The sequence below is a fragment of the Bos grunniens genome, chromosome 25, assembly GCF_055505025.1.
Source record: "Bos grunniens cultivar Pamir isolate PY7600 chromosome 25, Bosgru_T2T1.0, whole genome shotgun sequence".
Lineage (NCBI taxonomy): Eukaryota > Metazoa > Chordata > Mammalia > Artiodactyla > Bovidae > Bos > Bos grunniens.
In genome coordinates this window covers 25,338,306-25,357,344 of record NC_141189.1, presented here as the reverse complement: position 1 = coordinate 25,357,344, position 19,039 = coordinate 25,338,306, and the positions used below count along the sequence as shown (strand labels likewise).

The following is a 19,039-nucleotide window of genomic DNA, read 5'->3' as shown; positions in this document are numbered from 1 at the left end:
TCCAAATTCCTCTTGGTGAGTAGAGCTCTGGGGTGCTTTGGATTGATCTGCATAAAGAAACTAGAAACTTTCTGGAAGGGAAGAGATAGAAATCATCCCAACCCCAACATTTCTCAAGATTCCTAGTTATAAAAATCCATGGGAGAATCCTTCTGGAAGACAGAAGGACTGTTGGGAAACTAATCCAGGAAGGTAAAAGGTTAAAGGATGTTCATGACAGCAAGTTTGCCATGACTGGGCTCCCTGCCAGTTTAAAGTGGTTGTTTTTGCTTTGAAACTGGAAAAAAAAAAAAAAAAAGTACAGTCATCCCTCAGTATCTACAGGGGATTGGCTCCAGAACCTGCATAGATACCAGAATGGGAGGAAACTCAAGTCCCACAGATGCTGCTTGGTATCTGAAGTTCCACATCTATGGATTCAACCTACTGTGGATTGTGTAGTACTGAACGGTGTAAGTGGATACAAGCAGTTCAAACCCATGTTGCTCATGGGTTAACTGTACTTCCATATGTTAGTGGTGGATCTGGATCTGAATAGATTTTGCTGCTTGTTCTTTTGTTTCAACTTCAACTTTTATTTTTCCAAAATAAAGAAGACTGTTTCTAGTTGAATTTGTAAATGAAAACTACTCTTGCTTAAAAAATATAATTTGTTTATAAATATATATTTTAAAAATTACATATACATGCAAAGTACTATATATGTATATACCTATAAAGTTATGCAAATTTCAGAGAATAAAAAATGACCCTATATTTATGTCATAGAACATAATCCCCCAATTTGCAAGAGGTATGCAAATCTCTTTGGATATCTAGGAGACTTATAATGTGCTATATTCAACTAAACCACATTGCCACATTTAAAAAATAATCTTTCAATCCAGCTGTGATGAGCATTTTGGGAAGAAATTCATATGCTAAACTGTAAGCAGCATTAAATATGTCAGGATTTAATAAGTGTATACTAAGCTTTATTCACAATCCCTGTACCTTATTTAGGAGGTGAATAAATTTTAACTTAAGGAAAAAAGCATTAGGGGAATAGAATTGAGAGGTTGGAAATGAACCCATACAACTGTGGTCAGATGATTTCTAACAAGGATACCAAGACTATTCAATGGGGGGAGTGACTGTCTCTTTAACAAATGATGCTGGGAAAACTGGATGTCTACATGGAGAAGAATTAAGTTGGACTGTAGTTTTATGGGCTTCCCTGGTGGCTGAGACACTAAAGAATCCGCCTGCAACGCAAGAGACCCAGCTTTTGAAAGATTGTTGCTGACACACAAAAAGATGCTGGGATTCTTGGCCTCCAGAGGAGAAGAATTCAATCCAGGACCAGAGATGAGGCTTGATCGCTCAGAGCTTTTGTGTAACAAAGAACTAGAGCTCCAAGCATCCTTACCTTGTCCTAAAGAATCCCGGAGGAGCCCCCAAGATGAAAGGTTGTTGCTGAGCCACGCAAAGATGCCAGGATTTTTGGCCTCCAGAGGAGAAGAATTCAATCCAGGGTCAGAGACGAGGCTTGATCACTCAGAGCTTTTGTGTAATAAAGTTTCATTAAAGTATAAAGGAGATAGAAAAAGCTTCTGACATAGGCATCAGAAGGGGGTAGAAAGAGCACCCCTTTGCTAGTGTTAGCCATGGAGTTATATACTCTCTAATTAGTTATTACAGTGAATCAAAAGAATGTCTAGAGGTTGTAAAGACCTCACTAGACCTACTCCCATAATTTACAACCTTAAAATAACAGGATTAGCCAGAAGGTTTTTTCCAGAGACTGTCCTCAAGCAGGATACATTATTGTTATATAATCCTAAGAAATGTAGAGGGACAAAAAAAGTTTGTCCTTTCTTCCTCCTTGAGAATTCCAGACCCCTCTCTCCTTGGGGACCCCTGGACTTCTTATCAATCTGCCTAGGAATTGACTCTCTCACTTTGATCCCTGGGTCGGGAAGATCCCCTGGAGAAGGAAATGGCAACCCACTCCAGTATTCTTGCCTGGAAAATCCTGTGGATGGAGGATCCTGGCAGGCTACAGTCCATGGGGTCGCAAAGAGTTGAACACAACTGAGCGACTTCACCTTCTTTCACTTCCTAATACTATACTGTGTAAAAAATTAACTCAGAATGGATCATAGAGCTAAATACAAGGTCTAAAGCTATACAACTCTTGTAAGAAAACATACAAGTAAATCTTTAAGGCCTTGAATTCAATAGTGATTTCTTAGATGTGACACCCAAAGCACTAGCAACAAAGGAAAAATATTCAATTGGACTTCATCAAAATTAAAAACTTTGTGCATCAAAGGACACTATCAAGAGAGTTAAAAGACATTTTACAGAATGGGAGAAAATATTAACAAGCATGTATCAAGTAAGAGTCTAATATCCAGAATATATAAAAAATATAATTCGACAATAAAAAGACAAGTCCATTTTATACAGAGCAAAGAACTTCAGTAGATATTTCTCTGAAGAAGATACACCAGTGGCCAACAAACACATGAAAAGATGCTCAATGTCATAGTCATTCAGTTCGTTCAGTTCAGTTCAGTTGCTCAGCTCTGTCTGACTCTTTGTGACCCCATGAATCGCAGCACGCCAGGCCTACCTGTCCATCACCAACTCCCGGAGTTCACCCAGACTCACATCCATCAAGTCAGTGATGCCATCCAGCCATCTCATCCTCTGTCGTCCCCTTCTCCTCCTGCCCCCAATCCCTCCCAGCATCAGAGTCTTTTCCAATGAGTCAGCTCTTCGCATGAGGTGGCCAAAGTACTGGAGTTTCAGCTTCAGCATCATTCCTTCCAAAGAAATCCCAGGGCTGATCTCCTTCAGAATGGACTGGTTGGATCTCCTTGCAGTCCAAGGGACTCTCAAGAGGCTTCTCCAACACCACAGTTCAAAAGCATCAATTCTTCAGCGCTCAGCCTTCTTCACAGTCCAACTCTCACATCCATACATAACCACAGGAAAAACCACAGCCTTGACTAGATGAACCTTTGTTGGCAAAGTAATGTCTCTGCTTTTGAATATGCTATCTAGGTTGGTCATAACTTTCCTTCCAAGGAGTAAGTGTCTTTTAATTTCATGGCTGCAGTCACCATCTGTAGTGATTTTGGAGCCCAGAAAAATAAAGTCTGACACTGTTTCCACTGTTTCCCCATCTATTTCCCATGAAGTGATGGGACTGGATGCCATTACCTTCGTTTTCTGAATGTTGAGCTTTAAGCCAAAGGAAAAGTAAATCAAAACCAAAGTGAGATACCATTTTACATCCACTAGGATGGGTATGATAATAAAATTTTTTAAATGGAAAATAAGTATTGGCAAGGATGTGAAGAAATTAGAACCCTCATGCATTGCTGATGAGAATATAAAATGATGTAGCTACTGTGAAAAACAATTGATGACTTCTAAATAAGTTAATCATAAACTTACCATACAACCCAGCAATTCCACTCCTAGGTATATACTAAAAAAAAATTGAAAATAGATGCTCAAGCAAAAACTCATAAACTTATCTTTGTAGCAGCTCTATTAAGAATAGCCAAAAAGGTAGACACAACTCAAATGTTCATCAGCTAATGAATGGATAAACAAAATGTGGCATGACTATGCCATGGAATATTATTCAGGAAGGAAGTACTGAAAATGTTATAAAGTGAATGAACCTTGAAAATATTAAATCCTAAGTGAAAGAATCCCCTTCATGGATCACAGCCGTGGGATCATAAACAAAGGGGCTTATGTAATTCAAATAAGCTAAGAGCCAAGCTGGTCAGGGCCACACAAGACAGATGGGTCATAGTAAAGAGTTCTGACAACATGTGGTCCCCTGGAGGAGGAAATAGCAACCCACTCCAGTATTCTTGCCTGGAGAACCCCATGGACAGTATGAAAAGGCAAAAAAGATATAACGCTGGAAGAGGAGCCTCCCCAGGTTGGAAGGTGTGCAATATGCTGGGGAAGAGTGGGGAGCAATCATTAATAGCTCCAGAAAGGAAGAAGTGGCTGGGCCAGAGTGAAAATGATGCTCAGCTGTGGATGTGTCTGCTGGCGAAAGTAAATCTGATGCTGTTAAAAACAATATTGTACAGGAACATGGAATGTCAGGTCCGTGAATCAAGGTAAATTGGACATGGTCAAGCAGGAGACGGTGAGACTGAACATTGATATCTTAGGAATCAGTGAGTTAAAATGGGTGAATTTAATTCGTATAACCATTTTATCTACCACTGTGGGCAAGAATCCCTTAGAAGAAATGCAGTAGCCCTCATAGTCACCAAAAGAGTCCAAAATACAGTATTTTGGTACACTCTCAAAAACAACAGAATGATCTTGGTTCATTTCCAAGGCAAACCATTTGACATCACAGTAATCCAAGTCTATGCCCCAACCACTGATGCCAAAGAAAATTAAGTTGAATGGTTCTGTAAAGACTGACAAGACCTTCTAGAACTAACACCAAAAAAAAAAAAAGGTGTCCTTTTCATTTTAGGGGATTGGAATGCAAAAGTAGGAAATGAAGAGATACCAGGAATGACAGGCAAGTTTTGTCTTGGAGTACAAAATGAAGTAGGTCAAAGGCTAACAAAATTTTGTCAAAAGAACACACTGGTCATAACAAACACCCTCTTCCAACAGCACAAGAGATGAGTCTACACATGTACATCACCAGATTGGTCTACACCAAAATCAGATTGATTATGTTCTTTGCAGCCAAAGATAGAGAAGCTCTATACAGTCAGTAAACACAAGATCTGGAGCTGACTGTGGCTCAGATCACAACCTCCTTATTGCAAAATTCAGGTTTAAACTGAAGAAAGTAGGGAAAGCACCAGGCCATTCAGGTATGGCCTAAATCAAATCTCTTATAATTATACAGTGAAGATAAATAAATTCAAGGAATTAAATCTGATAGACAGAGAGCCTGAAGAACAATGAAAGGTTCATAGCATTGTGCAGGAGGCAGTGACCAAAATCATCCCAAAGAAAAAGAAATGCAAGAAGGCAAAGTGGTTGTCTGAGGAGGCTTTACAAATAGCTGAGGAAAGAAGAGAAATGAAAGGCAAGGGAGAAAACGAAAGATATACCCAACCGAATGCAGAGTTCCAGAGAACAGCAAGGAGGGATAAGAAGGCCTTCTTAAATGAACAATGCAAAAAAGTAAAAGAAAACAATAGAATGGGAAAGACTAGAGATATCTTCAAGAAAATTGGAGATATCAATGGAACATTTCATGCATGGATGGGAACAATAAAGGACAGAAAAGATAAGGACCTAACAGAAGCAGAAGAGATTAAGAAGAGGTGGCAAGAATATGCAGAAGAACTATACAAAAATGATCTTAATGACCCAGATAACCACAATGGTGTGGTTAGTGGTCACTCACCTAGAGCCAGACATCCTGGAATGTGAAGTCAAATGGGCCTTAGGAAGCATCAGTACGAACAAAGCTAGTGGAGGTGATGAAATTTCAGCTGAGCTATTTCAAATCCTAAAAGATGATGTTGTTAAAGTGTTATGCTTAATATGCCAGCAAATTTGGAAAACTCAGAGGTAGCCCCAGGACTGGAAAAGGTCAGTTTTCATTCCAATCCCAAAGACAAGCAATGCCAAAGAATGTTCAAAGTACTGCAGAGTTGTGCTCATGTCATATGCGAGCAAGGTAATGCTCAAAATCCTTCAAGCTATGCTTCAGCAGTACATGAACCGAAAGCTTCCAGGTGTACAAGCTGGGTTTCAAAGAGACAGAGGAACCAGAGATCGAATTGCCAGCATTCATTGGATCATGGAGAAAGCAAGGGAGTTCCAGAAGAACATCTACTTCTGCTTCATTGACCATGCTAGAGCTTTTGAAGGGGGGCAAGCAGAGGATGAGATGGTTAGATGGCATCACCAGCTCAAAGGACATGAATCTGAGCAAACTTCGGGAGACAGTGGAGGACAGAGAGCCTGGCGTGCTGCTGCTCATGGGGTTGCAAAGAGTTGAACACAACTTAGTGGCTGAACAACAACAATAAATGAAAGAATCCAGACACAAAATGCTACCTACTAATGAGTTTATTTATATAAAATATCCAGAATAGGAAATCCATAGAGACTGTGAATCTACAGATTAAGATGAGACTGTGGAGACTACGGGCTTCCCTGGTAGCTCAGCTGGTAAAGAATCTGCCTGCAATGCAGGAAACCCCGGTTTGATTCCTGGGTTTGGAAGATCCCCTGGAGAAGCGATAGGCTACCCACTCCAGTATTCTTGGGCTTCCCTTGTGGCTCAGTTGGTAAAGAATCTGCCTGCAATGTGGGAGACCTGGGTTCAGCCCTTGGGTTGGGAAGATCCCCTGGAGGAGGTAATGGCACCCCACTCCAGTACTCTTACCTGGAAAATCCCATGGACAGAGGAGCCTGGTGGGCTGCAGTCCATGGGGTCGCTAAGAGTCGGACACGACTGAGCGACTTCATTTTCACTTTTCACTTTCATGCATTGGAGAAGGCAATGGCACTCCACTCCAATACTCTTGCCTGGAGAATCCCAGGGACGGGGGAGCCTGTTGGGCTGCCGTCTATGGGGTCACACAGAGTCGGACACGACTGAAGCGACTTAACAGTAGCAGCGACTAAGCACAACACCACACATGGAGACTACAGCAGATTAGTGGGTGCCAGGGGCTGGGGAGAGGGGAGAATTGCAAGTGACTGCTTAATGCATTTGTGATTTCTTTTTTGGATGATGACGATCTTCTGGAATTAGATAGTGGTGATGTTTGTACAATATTGTAAATACACTCATGCCACTGAATTTTATACTTTGGTTAAAATGATAGATTTTATGTTATGTGCATTTTACCATAATTTATAAGAACTGGAGTTCCTGGTGACTTGACTGAAAATCTAATGGGAGGGAAGGGCAACAGGCTCCCAAAGTCAAGTTACTATGAGAGAAGTAAGAGGTAGACTCTCCCGATGGGGGAGGAACACAGAGGAATGGCAATGAGGTGGCTGGTACTGTGAGTTGGGACTCAGTGTAGCTCTTTCGAGGACCGTGTTCTTGCCCTGGAAAGGTGGATGTGTGAGTGACTTTGAATGGTTCAAATCAAAGGATTGCAGTGATCACAGTAGGAAGCCTGGGTTCCAATGATCAGAGTAGGAAGTCTGAAGACCCAGTGGTGTCCGGGAAAATCGGGAGGTTGGGTCCTGGCTTGGAGGCGTCGCCTGGATCAGCAGAGCTGGGGGCAGCTGCCCCTTTAGAGGAGCCTGTGCTCTCCCACTTGCCCGCTTCCTGGGCTTTCTTTACTCATTTTCCTTAAATGCCAGGTCCCCAGGACGCCATGACACTCCACTCGCCTCCTCTCCACAGCCAACTCCAGGTTGTCCTTCCACACTCAGCCCAGAGGCGATCTCCTCCATGAAGGCTTTCCTGACCTCTCCAGGCTGAGTTCGCTTCCCGCTCTGTGTCCCCTTGTACTCACTGATATCCTTACTCTTACCACACCTTACTGATCTTGCTCCTGTGAATCCTGTGTCTCTCAAGGGAAACTGGAACATCTTGCCTATGTTTGAATCCATTTCCTAGCTGTGAGATTACACAAACCACTTAAACTTGGTTTCCTTATCTGTAAGATGGGGATAATCTGCTTTTGATGGTTAAAATATATAAAAACCTAAACAATGACTGAGACATAAATGTTCAATAATTATGAGTTATATTAATGGTTTAATAATTATTATTACAATTACCACTAGTTATTTCTTTATTCCCAATGCCTTGTACAAAGCCCAGTATGCAGTAGGCACTCAATCAAATAGAACTGTTTTGTCTAGAACTCTGCTGTCCTGTACAATAGCCACCAGCTACATGCAGCTATTGAGCACTTTAAAATATCCAAATTTAAATATTCTGTAAGTGAAATACATATCAGAGGTTGGATACTTAGTATAGAAAACAGCAAAATAGTTCATAAAAATATTTTATATTGATTATGTGTTGAAATGATAGTATTTTGGATCTTTCAAGTTAGATAAAATGTATTCCTTTTTAAATATTTATTTATTTGGCTGCATCAGGTCTTAGTTGCAGCACTCAGGATCTTTGATCTTCATTGCACCATGTGGGGTATTTAGTTGAGCCATGTGGGATCTAGTTCCCTGACCAGGAATCAAATCCAGGCCCCACTGAATTGGGAGTGTAGAGTTTTAGCCACTGGACCACGAGGGAAGTCCAACAAAATGTATTCTTAAAATAATCTTGTCAGTTTATTTTCACTTTTTGAAATGAGATTGCAATAGAACTATCATGTAATCCAGCAATTTCACTTCTGGGTATTTACCCTAAGAAAACAAAAACACTAATTCAGAAAGATACAGGAATTCCTGGTGCTCCAATGGTTAGGACTTGTGTTTTCACTGCCAAGGGCCTGCATTTGATCCCTGGTTGGGGAACTATGTTCACTGCAGCATTATTTACAATAGCTAAGATTATGGAAGCAACTGAAGTGTCCATGGATGGATTAATGAATCAAGATGTGTTATATATATATATACTGGAGAAGGCAATGGCACCCCACTCCAGTACTCTTGCCTGGAAAATCCCATGGACGGAGGAGCCTGGTAGGCTGCAGTCCATGGGGTCGTGAAGAGTCAGACACAAATGAGTGACTTCACTTTCACTTTTCACTTTCATGCATTGGAGAAGGAAATGGCAACCCACTCCAGTGTTCTTGCCTGGAGAATCCCAGGGACAGAGGAACCTGGTAGGCTGCCATCTATGGGGTCGCACAGAGTCGAACACAACTGAAGTGACTTAGCAGTAGCAGCATACATGTGTTTCAGTTCGGTTCAGTCGCTCAGTCGTGTCTGACTCTGTGCGACCCCGTGGACTGCAGCACGCCAGGCCTCCCTGTCCATCACCAACTCCCAGAGCTTGCACAAACTCATGTGCATTGAATCAGTGATGCCACCCAAACATCTCATCCTCTGTCGTCCCCTTCTCCTCCTGCCTTCAATCTTCCCCAGCATCAGGGTCTTTTCCAATGAATCAGTTCTTCAAATCAGGTGGCTAAAGTATTGGAGTTTCAGCTTCAACATCAGACCTTCCAATGAATATTCAGGACTGATTTATTTTAGGATTGACTGGATCTCCTTGCAGTCCAAGGGACTTCTTGAGTCTTCAAGACTTCAGGAGTCTTCTCCAACACCACAGTTCAAAAGCATATATTTTTTGGTGCCCAGCTTTCTTTATAGTCCAACTCTCACATTCATACATGACTACTGGAAAAACCATAGCCTTGACCAGATGGACCTTTGTTGGCTTTTTAATATGGCTGCCTAGGTCAGTCACAACTTTTCTTCCAAAGAGCAAGTATCTTTTAATTTCTTGGCTGCAGTCACCATCTGCAGTGATTTTTGGAGCCCCCCCAAAAAATAAAGTCTGCCACTGTTTCCCCATATTTGCCATGAAGTGATGGGGCCAGATGACATGATCTTAGTTTTTTGAATGTTGACCTTTAAGCCAACGTTTCCCCCTCTCATCTTTCATCAAGAAGCTCTTTAGTTCTTCACTTTCTGCCATAAGGGTGGTGTCATCTGCATATCTGAGGTTATTGATATTTCTCCTGGCAATCTTGATTCTAGCTTGTGCTTCCTCCAGCCCAGCATTTTTCATGATGTACGCTGCATATAAGTTAAATAAGCAGGGTGACAATATACAGCCTTGACATACTACTCCTTTTCCTAGTTTGAACCAGTCTGTTGTTCCAGTTCTAACTGTTGCTTCCTGACCTGCATATAGATTTCTCAAGAGGCAGGTCAGGTGGTCTGGTGTTCCCATCTCTTTCAGAGTATTACTGAATCATAAAAAAAGAATGAAATCTTGCCATTTGTGACAACGTGGATAATTCTAAAGGATATTAGGCTAAGTAAAATAAGTCAAAGAAAGACAAATACTGTAAAATTTCACTTATATATGGAATCTAAAAAAACAAATGAACAAATAAAACAGACTCACAGATAGGGAGAACAAACTGGTGGCTGCCAGAGGGGAGGTGAGTGGGGGAATGTGCAAAGACGTGAAGGTGACTGAGAGGTACAAAAACTTCCAGTTATAAAATAAATGTCATAGGGATGTAACTTACAGCCTAAGGAATATAGCCAATTATACTGTAACAATTTTGTATGTGACAGATGGTTACTAGACTTATGGTGATCATTTCATAAGGTATTTAAATGTCAAATCACCTGGAACTAACATATTGTATGTCAATTATCCTTCAATAAATAAAGAAATATTTTTTAAAAATAAGATGAGACTTCAAGGAAATTTATAATTACACATGTAGTTTCATTATATTTCTGTTGAACAGCACAGATCCAGAAAGTTCTCAGCCTGCCATTAGTATAGCAAACCTTCATCCAGCCTCATTTACTCTTGAATATTACGTGAGCTTTAGGAGTATAGTTAATTCATTTAGAACAATGATTAATTTGGAATCAAAAGTAATCCAGGTGATTTACAAAGGATTTTCCTTGCAGGGCTAGCAAGTTAATGTGTAGAAGTGTGTAGAAAGGGAACTAAAGCTTTGCAGGAATTTTCCAGGTTCGCTGCGATCCTGAGATTCAAGAATTGCGTCAGTGGCAGAAGAAGCTCCGTGAGGACAAGTATATTCGCCAGCGAGTCAAAATCTTCTGGGCCAAACAAGAACAAAAAGGTCAGTTGTATGATTCACAACCTGTGGTTTATTCAGGAAAAGCCTGAGTCTTGCTCCAGGATCAAGAAGGAAGCCCTGCGCGGTTTCCTGGGGTCCTTGTTCTGCACGGAACTCCACTGGGGTAAGGGAGGGGGCGGCATGTTAAAGAGTCGGCTCCCGAATGACAGCGGTGACGCGATGTAACTGTTCCAGCTGTTCCCCTCACTTAGGTACACGTCAGTGTCATCCCGCGTTTGCAGCTCTCTCTCTCTCTCTCTCTCTCTCTCTCTTTTTAGCTACAAACAAAAAGAATAACCCATCATTTTGGAAACACAGTGCCCATCAGTGTGATGGATAGTTATCATCTAAGCTGTTGATTGTGTGTCTGAACTTAAGTGCTGTTTTATGCCATCCTAGCCCCTTTTCTGAGAAATTAAACACATGTACAGAGTGAAGCGCTAGGAATAACAGAGCAAGCACCCTTCACCTGTCTTGTATATGTCACAATTTTGTCCTATTTGCCTCCCCCTTTTTTTTTTTTAAACTTTGTTACTACATATTTGTGGTAGAAAAATTAGGAAAAAAATAACCAAAAAAGGAGAAAAGTCAGAAATGTCACCACTGTTAAAATTTTGGTGAACATCCTGCTATACTTTTACCAGTACAAAATGATGCAAATAAATATCCATTTGTATATTATTAAATGTGGGTTTTTGCATTCTACTTCCCATATATCTGTTCATTCTATTGTGTCATCTCCACTGTCACTGAACACACTCAGAACGTCATTCTGGTCAGCCCTAGAGAGTGGTATTGGGATGTCTAATAGCTGTGTGGTATTGACTTAGTGTCATTTATTTAACCAACAACATGGAATGAGACTCATGATGGATTGTCAAGGGGAAAATAACTGCAGGACAATAAATTTTCATTAAGAAAATTAAGATTCATTAAGAATCCCCTTGCAAAGCAGGAGACCAGGGTTCCGTCCCTGGGGTGGGAAGATCCCCTGGAGAAGTGAATGGCTACTCACTCCAGTATTTTTGCCTGGAGAATCCTCTGGACAGAGGAGCCTGGTGGGCTCCAGTCCATGGGGTCACAGAGTTGAACACAAGTGGCTGACTAACACTCACTAACTAAAATACGTGCTTGGAAATAGAGATGTCTAAAAAGCCTGGAGAATACGTTAGTGTTAGTTTCCTTTAGGAATCAGGACTAGGGAAAATCTTGCATTTTGGGAATTTTTTAAATTATGAAAGCCAACGGGAAAAAATGATCATACCTCCCTCAACAGACCACCATCCTCTCACTGTCCATGCTCTGACCTCCCCATCCTCCCCATTCCTTGTCCCTTTTCACTAGACTGCAGTCCCCCTAGTCTCTCTTGTTCTGCTGTATGCCAACACCTTCCTCACCTCGCAACTGCACTTTCAATCCCTTTCCTGGCAAATCATCCTCCCCAGGGCGCTCTGTGGCCATTCCTTCTCACCCTCGGCTTAGGGGCATTAATGCCTCAGAGGGGCTGCCCCCACTCGCCTCACCTAAGGGGACCAGGAACAATATGGAGCAATCTCAACATGATGGAATCTAGGAAAAAGTCTTCTTTTTTTGCCCAGAGACTGTCTTCAATTCTGTTCTCTCAAATCTCTCTTTCCACTTCCTTCATGGCATGTCTCTGAAGTATGTTCTGATTTCATGAAGTCCAGCCTACTTAAAAATCTCAATCTCAGCTCCGATTTAATGCTCTGACTCAGTGGGGTTGGGAGTGGGAGGGAGGGAGATCCGGGGGCATCGTCCCCTCACTTCCTATGTGGTCCTCTCTTGGCTGCTGTTGCTTCTCTGGCTGAGACTGTGTGGTCATCCGTGTCCTGTGGGCAGGCGGCCCCACACTGGCTCTCTGACTCCTACGTTTCACATGAGCACTTCCTCAGAGCTCACAGGGCAGAAGCTTTGGGGGTCTGGTTCTGCCACTCCATCTTCTCCTTCCACTCAGACCCCACTTCTGCCAGCGCTCTCCCAGCCTTTTGTTCCTGGGGTCTCCTTAGCCGGTGGCCAGCCCTCTTGAGCCCAATGGAACAGTGTTCACTTGACACAGGAAACCAGGAGCCGACACGGACTTCTCCACTGCCCCCTTTTCTCCACCTCTCATGTCTCCCCAGTTCCCCTGAACTTGCTCTCCCAGGCACAGTAGGTTGAAGTGTGTGGAAATCTACCCTTAAAGGAGATGACCAATCAGATAATGAGGAGCCCCTCATCTTTCTGAGTTGTTCTCTTGGATCTTCCCTCCCCTGCCTTGGGCTTGGATGGGGGAAGCACCCACTTCTGTCTAAGGGAAGATAGAAAAATACAGCATTCTCCTTTAGGCCAGCAAGTCTCAACATTGTTGGATTGTGAACCAGAAAGAAATAGTTTTATGTCACAATCTATGACATATGAATATACTGATGGTTTCATATATACATAGCTAAAACAAAAGTTTTATAAAAAATGACCTTATTATATGGGCTTCCCTGGTAGCTCAGCTGGTAAAGAATCTGCCTGCAATGCAGGAGACCCCTGTTCGATTCTTGGTCGGGAAGATTCCCTGGAGATGGATAGACTACTCCCTCCAGTATTCTTGGGCTTCCCAGGTGGCTCAGCTGGTAAAGAATCCACCTGCAGTGTGGGAGACCTGGGTTTGATCCCTGGGTTGAAAAGATCCCCTGGAGAAGGGAATGGCTACCCACTCTAGTATTCTGGCCTGGAGAATTCCATGGACTGAATAGTCCATGGGGTCCCAAAGAGTTCGACATGACTGAGTGACTTTCACATACAAACCTATTATATGTAATGCCCTCTGGTATTTTCTAGTCTCTTGAGTTTTTAATTTAAGCATCAAAATTAACTGACAGCAATGAACTCATTGACTAAAATAAATATCCAAATCTCTATAGGTATACAGAAATAACCAAATAAATAAATGTGGGAGAAGAGGAGGCTTTTCTCCCACAGTAGAATGACAACTAACATGTTTAGAAGATATAATGGAATTTAAAAGTCACCATTTTGTAACCATATTAATAAATCAATTGACTAAAGCAAGAATCATCAGTAGATGCTAAACCTCTGGGTGAAAGTTTATTGAGGGACATGATAGTCATAGTCTTAAAATATCTCTCCACAAGAGAAGGGAACCTCCTACACTATTGGTGGGAATGTAAACTGGTACAACTTTTATGGAGAACAGTATGGATGTTCCTTAAAAAACTAAAGCAGAGCTGCCACATGTCCCTGACATCCCACTCCTGGGCATGTATCTGGAGAAAAACATGATCTGAAAGGATGCATGTACCCCAGTGTTCACTGCTGCACTGTTTACAATAGTCAAGACGTGGAAGCCACCTAAATGTCCATTGACAGAGGAATGGATAAAGAAGATGTGGTAAATATATACAATGGAATATTACTCAGCCATTAAAAGAAGGAAATAATGCATTTGCAGCAGCAGATGGACCTAAAGATTGTCATACTCAGTAAAGTAAGTCAGAGAAAGAGGAATATCATATGACATCCCTTGTATGTAGAATCTGAAAGCAAATGATACAAATGAACTTATGAAACAGTAAGAGACTCACAGACTTCAAGAACAAACTTTTGGTTGCCAAGGTGGGAAGGGATATGGAGTTTAGGATCGATGTGTACACACTGCTAAATTTAAAATGGATAACCAACAAAGACCTCCTGCATGGCACATGCTACTCTGCTCAACGTTATGTGGCAGCCTAGGTGGGAGGGGAGTTTGGGGGAGAATGGATGCATGTGCATGTATATGGCTGAGTCCCTTTGCTGTTCACCTGAAAGTATCACAACACTGTTAATTGGCTATGCCTCAATTCAAAATAAAAAGCTTTAAAAAAATCTAAGAAAATAATAACTTTGCACTAAAGAAACCTGGCAGACTCACCTTAACCAAGTGCTGAAGATTAATGTTACCAATATTGGGAAAAACTGACATCACCTGCCTCCTGATGTGATGTACTGAGGAAGACACACATCACACATTCTTATACACAACTCCTATCAATAATGCATGAGTGGAACCTATCTAATTGCGAGGGAACATCAGATCAACCCAAACTGAGGACATGCTCCAAAATAACTGGTGTGGACTCTTCAAAAATGCTGATGTTGAGAAAAACAAAGATTAAAGGAGACCAAAGAGATATGACAGCTGAATGCTGTGCCTGATCTTAGATTGGATCTTGGATGGGGGAAAATTCTATAAAAGACATTACTGAAACAGCAAACTTTGAGTATGGCTTTATGTTAATTAATGGTACATAGTATTATTAAGTTTCCTGATGTTGATCAATGTTCTTGGCCAATATCAGAAACCTCCTATTCTCTTTGTTTGTTTTTTTTTGGATATGGATCATTTTTTTTAAGTCTTTATTGAATTTGTTACAGTATTGCTTCTGTTTTATGTTTTGATTTTATTGGAGGGATGTGGGATCTTAGCTCCTCAACCAGGGATCAAACCCACGCCCCCCTGCATTGGAAAGTGAAGTCTTAACCACGGGACCATGTCTTAACCACTTAACCACTGGACCATCTATTTGCCATGCTATTTCATGGCAAGTAGATGGGAAACAACGGAAACAGTGAGAGACTTTATTTTGGGGGGCTCCAAAATCACTGCAGATGGTGACTGCAGCCATGAAATTAAATGATGCTTGCTCCTTGGAAGAAAAGCTGTGATCAACCTAGACAGCATATTAAAAAGTGGAGACATTACTTTGCCAACAAAGGTCCATCTAGTCAAAGCTATGGTTTTTCCAGTAGTTATGTATGGACTATAAAGAAAGCTGAGCACCAAAGAATTGATGCTTTTGAACTGTGGTGTTGGAGAAGACTCTTGAGAGTCCCTTGGACTGCAAGGAGATCCAACCAGTCCATCCTAAAGGAAATCAGTCCTGAATATTCATTGGAAGGACTGATGCTGAAGCTGAAACTCCAACATTTTGGCCACCTGATGGGAAGAACTGACCCATTGGCAAAGACCCTGATGCTGGGAAAGATTGAAGGCAGGAGAAGGGGACGACAGAGGATGAGATGGTTGGATGGCATCATCGACTCAATGGACATGAGTTTGAGCAAGCTCCGGGAGTTGGTGATGGACAGGGAAGCCTGGCATGCTGTAGTGCATGGGGTCGCAAAGAATTGGACATGACTGAGTGACTGGACTGAACCCCTGGACCACAAGGAAAGTCCCAGAAACCTATTCTTAAGTTGCATGCTGAAGGTTTTATGCAACTTAAACTCCAATGATACAGAAAAAAACAATAACACACATGCACACATATCCATACACATAGAAAATGATCAAGTATGAACAATGTTGAATCTGAGAGTTCTTTGGATGATTATTATGATTATGAATGAATGGACAGATGGGTGGAGTTCTGAGCTTTGTATGAGTTCACATACAGAGCCTGGTGCAGAGCAGGGGCTCATCACATCGGTGTTCTTAGTGTCCCTTTTTAAGAAGTAGGTTGAGCTGTAACTGTTTTGACAGGCTCATCTCTGGACAACTGCTGGTTCCTTTCATTTCAAAACTAGAAGACAATCAGAACTGTAATCAGATTAAAGATCAAGGAACATGCGGCAGTGTGCCTATTTATTTCTGATTTTACTTATTATTATTATTTTTTTTAGTTGATTTGCCACTGGCTCACTGATTAGTTTGGCTTGCTATGTGACAGTGAGTGCAGGCTGGACTTAATGCAGTGATCCAGCCAGCAGCAGAGGGCAGAATGACTGGTCCCATCTCGGCCACCTGCTGCCCATGTCCCTTGCCGTCTTTCCACCTTCCGAGGGTTCCAAAAGGAGCAGTGCTTTCCAAACAAGATGAGGTTTTCCGTAAACGTCCCATTGTGAACTTGTGGGTAAATTTCTCATTTGCAATGAAACTGTAGACATGGCCCTTGGGAAAGAAAACCGTTCTAAACACGGTCCCCAGATCTGTGGTCAGTTCAGAAGAAAGTCAGTGCAGAACAGTGGAGTTTTGGAGTTGGCAAGACTTGCCCTTGGAATCTTTTTGCTTTTATCTGTGTGACCCTGATCTAGTTCACTTCATTCAATCTCAGTATTCCCACGTGCAAGATGGAACTATTAATAGTCCTGTCTCATACAGTTGTTAAAGGATTGCAAGAGATGATCTTTGGAATAAGTCCTGGCACATAGTTCCCATACATGTTGGTTATTGTCATTTTAAAATATGTCTATGCTTCAAGCAGTTTTGCATTGATTTCCTCTACTAGACTCTAAGCTCGAAGGGGTTTCGTGCAGGGACTGAGTGTCTTATTCATCATTTAGCACAGAGCCTGGCACAGAGCAGACAGCCTATACATATTTGGTGGATGGAGCTCTGGTTTTCATTTTAAAGATGAATAAGTAGAGGGCCTGGAAGGTCGAGGGCTTGCCAAGGTCACACAGCCGGGGAGGCCCTAGGGCTGGGACTCAGGCATGCCCTTTCTTTGTCCTGTGTTCTGACACATCCCAGAGGAGAGATGCAGCGAGACAAGACACTCTCTTGGATTCTACCATCAGACCCAAAGCTCTCAGGAATCCTCCCGAATATGATACACGGCTTGTCTGATATCTTATGACCTATGGTTTCTTGCTGTTTGTGTTTGCGATGACTGAGGCCCTTGCGTAGCGGCTGAATTGCCAGGACCAGGGTACAACCTGCTGCCCATAAAGTGAAGTAAAACTTTCTGTCTCCTTCAAGTGTCACTGAGCTGATTTACTTTGTTAAGTTCATGTACAACAGATTTATTCCTGTTGAAGGCCTTATGAATCTGGGTAGTGTGGAGGTTTTGACAATCAACTCCTTCCAGCCAAGGTGACATTGTAATTAGACCCCCAAAGAGCTCTGATGAAACAATTTGAAGATGAATGTTAAACACACGTAGTTCTTTAGATTTGTGGTAAAGAAAAAAAGTGGAGTGATTGCAAATAAAAATGGGTTTCATCTTCATGTAAAAAAAAGGCACTACAGACTCATCTATGTACAAATCCATCATACAAGCATAAGATTTTTTTTTTTTAGTGGATGCCATTTTATCCATATTGTTCTCTGGTATTCATAGTATGAATGAGTTTTGCCAAGTTCATTCCTTGGAGCAACCTTGGTGCAGACAGGAGGTCTGAAGGAGAGGAGCGTCAGCTGTCGGGGTAGAACCGTGGTCATTTATAGCCTGTCTCATGTTACACTGAGTCAGAGGCTGTCCTGCAGGATTTTCTTCTAGGACAGAGCGGTGTGAAGTTATTCTTAAGTCTCTATCCATCAGGACAGTTGCAGGAATTATTTTTAAAGCGTTTATGACAAGAATTACAGCCAATATAATCCAAAAGAAGATGCCAAAGTCATTTTTGAGATATGGGCAAAAATCTCTTCTTGATTAATAGCATATTTTTAGCTTCATATAATTGGTAATTGTTTTCAAATGTGCTTTGTAACTGAATATTCATATTTTATTTGGAAATCTGGTATGAGTAAGGAGAAAGAAACCATAGAAACTGTTCCATAACATCAGATTACATTTTTTATGTATACAACATCAGATTACGTATATATACAGCATCTGATAACAATTTTCATATGTGTGTGTGTATTCTGCATATTTGTGTAAATACTCTTTGAATAACTTTTATCTCTTCTTGATATTTTTTGTGATTTTATGTGGTTTTATTTCTATCATTGTAAGATTGACAGTATTTTAATCTTTAAGAGTGGGATGAATTGGGAGATTGGGATGTATACACACTACTATTTATAAAATAGAGAACTAATTAGAACCTGCTGTATAGCACAGGGAGCTCTACCCAATGCTCTGTGGTGACCCAGATGGAAAGGAAATCCAAAAAAGAGGATATATATATACATATAGCTGATTCACTTTGCTGTAGAGCAGAAACTAACAACACTGGAAAGCGACCATATCCCAGTTTTAAAAAATAGTCATTTACCTATAACTTTCTTTTTGGAATTTTTGCTATTTTAAATATCACTTCTTGATACTAAAGGAAAGGGTGGGGGAAGCTGACCTGTCAAAGGAAACAGATTCTTTACTTTGGTTTGCTCACCTTTTTATTCCCTATGTCAGTCCAAGAGTGGTTTATAGTCATTTACAGAAACACATAATATAACATTTTAAGGTAAATGTGTAATTGGATTAAGGAAAAATTAAAAGTAGAGAAAAAATAAAGCCATTAAATATAGTAAGCAAAATACTTACTCCAAGTCTGTATTTGCTAGAGATTTCTTAGGGACAAAGTAAAGAGGGAAATAAGGTCTATTACAT

At 41.3% G+C, this 19,039-nt stretch overlaps 1 protein-coding gene across 1 annotated transcript in view; it reads left to right on the top strand.

Moving 5' to 3' along the window:
• IQCK (IQ motif containing K) overlaps window positions 1–19,039 on the top strand; it is a 168,935-nt gene that overhangs the window by 121,944 nt on the left and 27,952 nt on the right. Inside the window, exon 8 of the mRNA XM_086375538.1 lies at window positions 10,604–10,715. Coding sequence (XP_086231664.1) covers window positions 10,604–10,715 — 112 coding nt within the window. The remainder of the gene's footprint in view (window positions 1–10,603; window positions 10,716–19,039) is intronic.